Source organism: Phascolarctos cinereus, unplaced genomic scaffold (genome assembly GCF_003287225.1).
Source record: "Phascolarctos cinereus isolate Bilbo 61053 unplaced genomic scaffold, phaCin_HiC Scaffold_538;HRSCAF=1163, whole genome shotgun sequence".
In the NCBI taxonomy this organism is placed as follows: domain Eukaryota; kingdom Metazoa; phylum Chordata; class Mammalia; order Diprotodontia; family Phascolarctidae; genus Phascolarctos; species Phascolarctos cinereus.
The window spans coordinates 1-3,382 of NW_027555889.1; the positions used below are offsets into that span (position 1 = coordinate 1).

Below are 3,382 nucleotides of genomic sequence, written 5' to 3' on the forward strand. Positions count from 1 at the left end.
ACAATCTAAGACTTCCTTAAAAAAAAATTCACAGTCTAGGACTAGTGAAGCAGCTGTCAACAAATATCTAATGATTCAGTGAGAGGCTGCAGAGCTGCCTCCCAGCTCTGCCATTCTAATCTGCTTCTTTCCATTCCAATTGCAAAAGGTCCAGATTTGAGATTGTTCGAAACATCCCACCCCCGATTTCAATCCCTCTTTTTTATTTTGCACAGATCCAGGAACTCCAGCAACCCATCATTACCAGTCCGGCTATGAGCATCTAACCCAAGTGTCACTTGCTACCAGCTCCATGCCAACCGCCAGCAGCATTGGGGGCAGACACAAGGGTGACACACACCCGTCCCTCCGGCAATCATTCCCAACTTCTTTGCCACTCGGGGTTCTGCTGGAGATTTCTTGCTGGGGTGAATGTCAAATTTCCCTGAGAGAAGTCAAGGGCAGGGAGGACAAATGGGAAATCATTGTAAGGAACTGAAAATGGAAATGTATGAGAAACCCTAGGGGCCCTTTATCAAGTGGTTATGAACCTTAATTCTGGATCTCAATGCAGTGGCAAATTTATTCACAGACTGGTTGGAGGATTCAAGTTGACCTAGCCACTGATGGTAATATATCCTGGGAATAGGAGTAGGGTTGAGCCACCTGTCTCTCATTACTGCCAGATCCCAGTACTCTCAGGAAACAGAGTTGTTCTAGGGCTACACCATGAGTCATGAGCAATCTTAGGCAGTGAGATGCCTCCCTGGTGAGACAGACAGGCATGGGGCCAGGTGTGACTCAACATTCCCTAGTGACACCAATGGGGCTCAGGAGGCTAGGCTAATAGGCCAAGCTGTTCCAGTGGGGGAAGAATAGGGAGGAACTACAATGAAATCTATCTCTAGCTCACTGTGAAAATGAAGCTGAGAAAGCTCTTTTGGGGAATCACAGAAGGAAGCTAAATGTTTGCTCTGGTCATATCTATGTCTATTACAACTGATGGGATTCAGGACAGTGGCTGTTCCCTGTGGCAGATGAGACTGGATAATAGATCTCATATTATCAGAGGTATGCATAGGTGGAAAAGGAGCCCTAGTTTTAGAAATATACAAAGAATAAAGGTCATTCAAAAAGGTATGCATAATGCAGGTACATTCATAATGCAGACAATGACTGGAAGGCCTCAGGACCTAAAAAACTAGTAGGATTAGAAAGCAGTAGGGCTGATACCTTTCCCATTATAAGTGAGCAGTCCACTTGGCCCCCGAAACTCTACCACATCTCCAATCTTTAGGCTGTCTAGGTACTGAGACATCTTCCCTCCCTCAGGAAATTTGGGATGTACTCCTTTCAGGTAGATCTGAAGAGGGGAGAGAATAGCATCTGACCAATTTCACCAGTTGTAAAACCCCATCTCTCCCAGTCTCACTTCTGGCCTTTTCCTCACAGATTTAACCCAAGCTTCAGAAACTCCAGATGCTACCAGTGACTGAGTCAGCTGCTTGACTGAGCTTGAGTTTAGGGTAAGGATTGTACATACGTCTTTTCTCCAACCCCCAAAGGCCACCAGTGAATTCCCAGAAAGCCCAGGAGAATGTTGGAAGAAGGGAGGAAAGGAAGAATATTTGGGGCCCTATCTCATACCTTGATGACAAGATCCACATAGCCCTTATTCTCATCACCGGTGACAGGTGTGTAGGGCCGGACAACCAAGTTGCCATCAATTCGGGCAGAGAGGTAGACATGCTTTCCTGGTGATCACGTAGGAAGTAGGGTGTGAGGATGAGCCAGGAAGGTCCCCCAGCCCTTCCTGCTTTCTGGTCCAGTAAGTTTTAAAGTAGGTTTTGAATCTGAGCCCACCAATTCTCTCTCTTCCAGGTCAGAATGAATCATGGAGCAAAAGAAGTGTGCTCAATATGCTCATTCTAGATACTCAGGTACTTATGAAGAAAGGAGAACCCTTCTTTCTCCTAGTCAGATCCTCATGATCCCCAAATTCCAGCAGACAAAATTGGAAGAACCCTGATCAATTTGTCCTAGGGCCCCAGTAAGGAGCTGGTCCAGGTTAATGTCCCCTACCCTGGCAAGAGTCAGCAATAATGATATCAAATCCCTGGGGGAGGGGGGATAGGAGGGGATTGTGACTGGCCAAGGTAGGCAAAAAATGGAGCCCACACCCTAGTAATGGAACATAATAGCATTTGGCAGACTGGAAATCAAATCATGAAGGGAAAGGAACTATAGGATCCAGGGAAAAGAGGAAGAAATGGAGTAATAGGTGATTGGGAGGAGGGAAAGAGGGCTCCTATTTTATGCAGTGAGCAAGTAGTACTGCCTTTCCTAGTCCTCTGCCCACCAGAGACTCTCCTTACCTACTGGTAGTCCCAGGATGTGATTGGCTGATGGCAGAGCAAATCGGAATTTCTTGGTGTTGTGGCCGACAGTCTAAAAACAGTTAAAAGAGCATCTCACTACCCTGGCCATCCCTTGTTCCCTTTTCTAACCTCCTCTCCCACCCCCACCCCCACCACACAGTCCCACATGTAACTTGCCGTCTTGTCCAGCAGCCTCAGAAAGTACTTCACATTGGGGTCCTGAAGAGTGACAGGTGTCCTTCGATACTTACGAAGCACGTAGGAGCCCACGGCCACTCCTAGCAGGGACAGAAGTCCCACTCCCACGGAGGTCAGCAGGGCAGTGCTCTGTCGGGGAGAGAAGTCTGAATGAGAGAGTAAGTGGGTCAGCCTGTGAGCACGGGGATATCCACAAGCTGAGCCTCCAGGTCCTACAGCACTGGGGTGGTGCCTCACTAGTGATGTCTGACTGAGCGAAGCGGAGAGCTGCTGGAGGGTAGGGGAAGATCCGAGGGTCTAGCGTGAGGCGTGTCTTGGGGGTATGAGACAAGTGAAAGGGCTGTCCCCAAAAACGGGTATTGTACTGGGCAGGGGAACTTGCTTCAAAGAAGGGATCCAGGGCTGGGCTTGGGTGCTGGTGGGATGCAGAGCAGGGCTGCGGAATACAGAAAGGAGGGCTTCTAGAGTGAGCCCCAGGTCGTGGTGAAGGGGCCTCGGAGTCCTGATAAGGTGAAGTCTGCGGTGCAAAGCGGGGCAGGCACGAAGAATAGCGGGTTCTCACCGGCTGCACCCCATGGTCAAGTGCGGAGTCCGCTCTGAAGCCTCCCAGGTCCGATCCCACAATGCGCCGCGGGCGGGGCGGCGGGGCGGCGGGATGCGGGGCGGGGCGGCTGTCCATCCATGGCGGCCAAGCTTTTCCTCTCTTGGGGGCGGGGCCGGGGCCAGGGCCAGGGCTAGGGAGCGTCCGGTAGGAGGAGCTCCGTTCTTCTCGCGGTATTTTGCGGGCGATCATCCCGGCTACCGGAGGCATCCTTGCGCGTGGGCCT

The 3,382-nt window shown here is 50.6% G+C and overlaps 1 protein-coding gene across 1 annotated transcript; it reads right to left on the bottom strand.

The window, feature by feature from the left end:
* Nucleotides 1-29: 29 nt before the first annotated feature.
* Nucleotides 30-3,127, bottom strand: LOC110204521 (NADH-cytochrome b5 reductase 1-like; the record flags this gene model as incomplete). The annotated part of the gene is made up of 6 exons (XM_020980708.2): nt 30-424; nt 1,213-1,342; nt 1,627-1,733; nt 2,355-2,427; nt 2,535-2,701; nt 3,118-3,127. Coding segments are annotated over 6 exons (630 nt in total), but the record flags the coding sequence as incomplete, so codon positions are not given.
* Nucleotides 3,128-3,382: the final 255 nt, after the last annotated feature.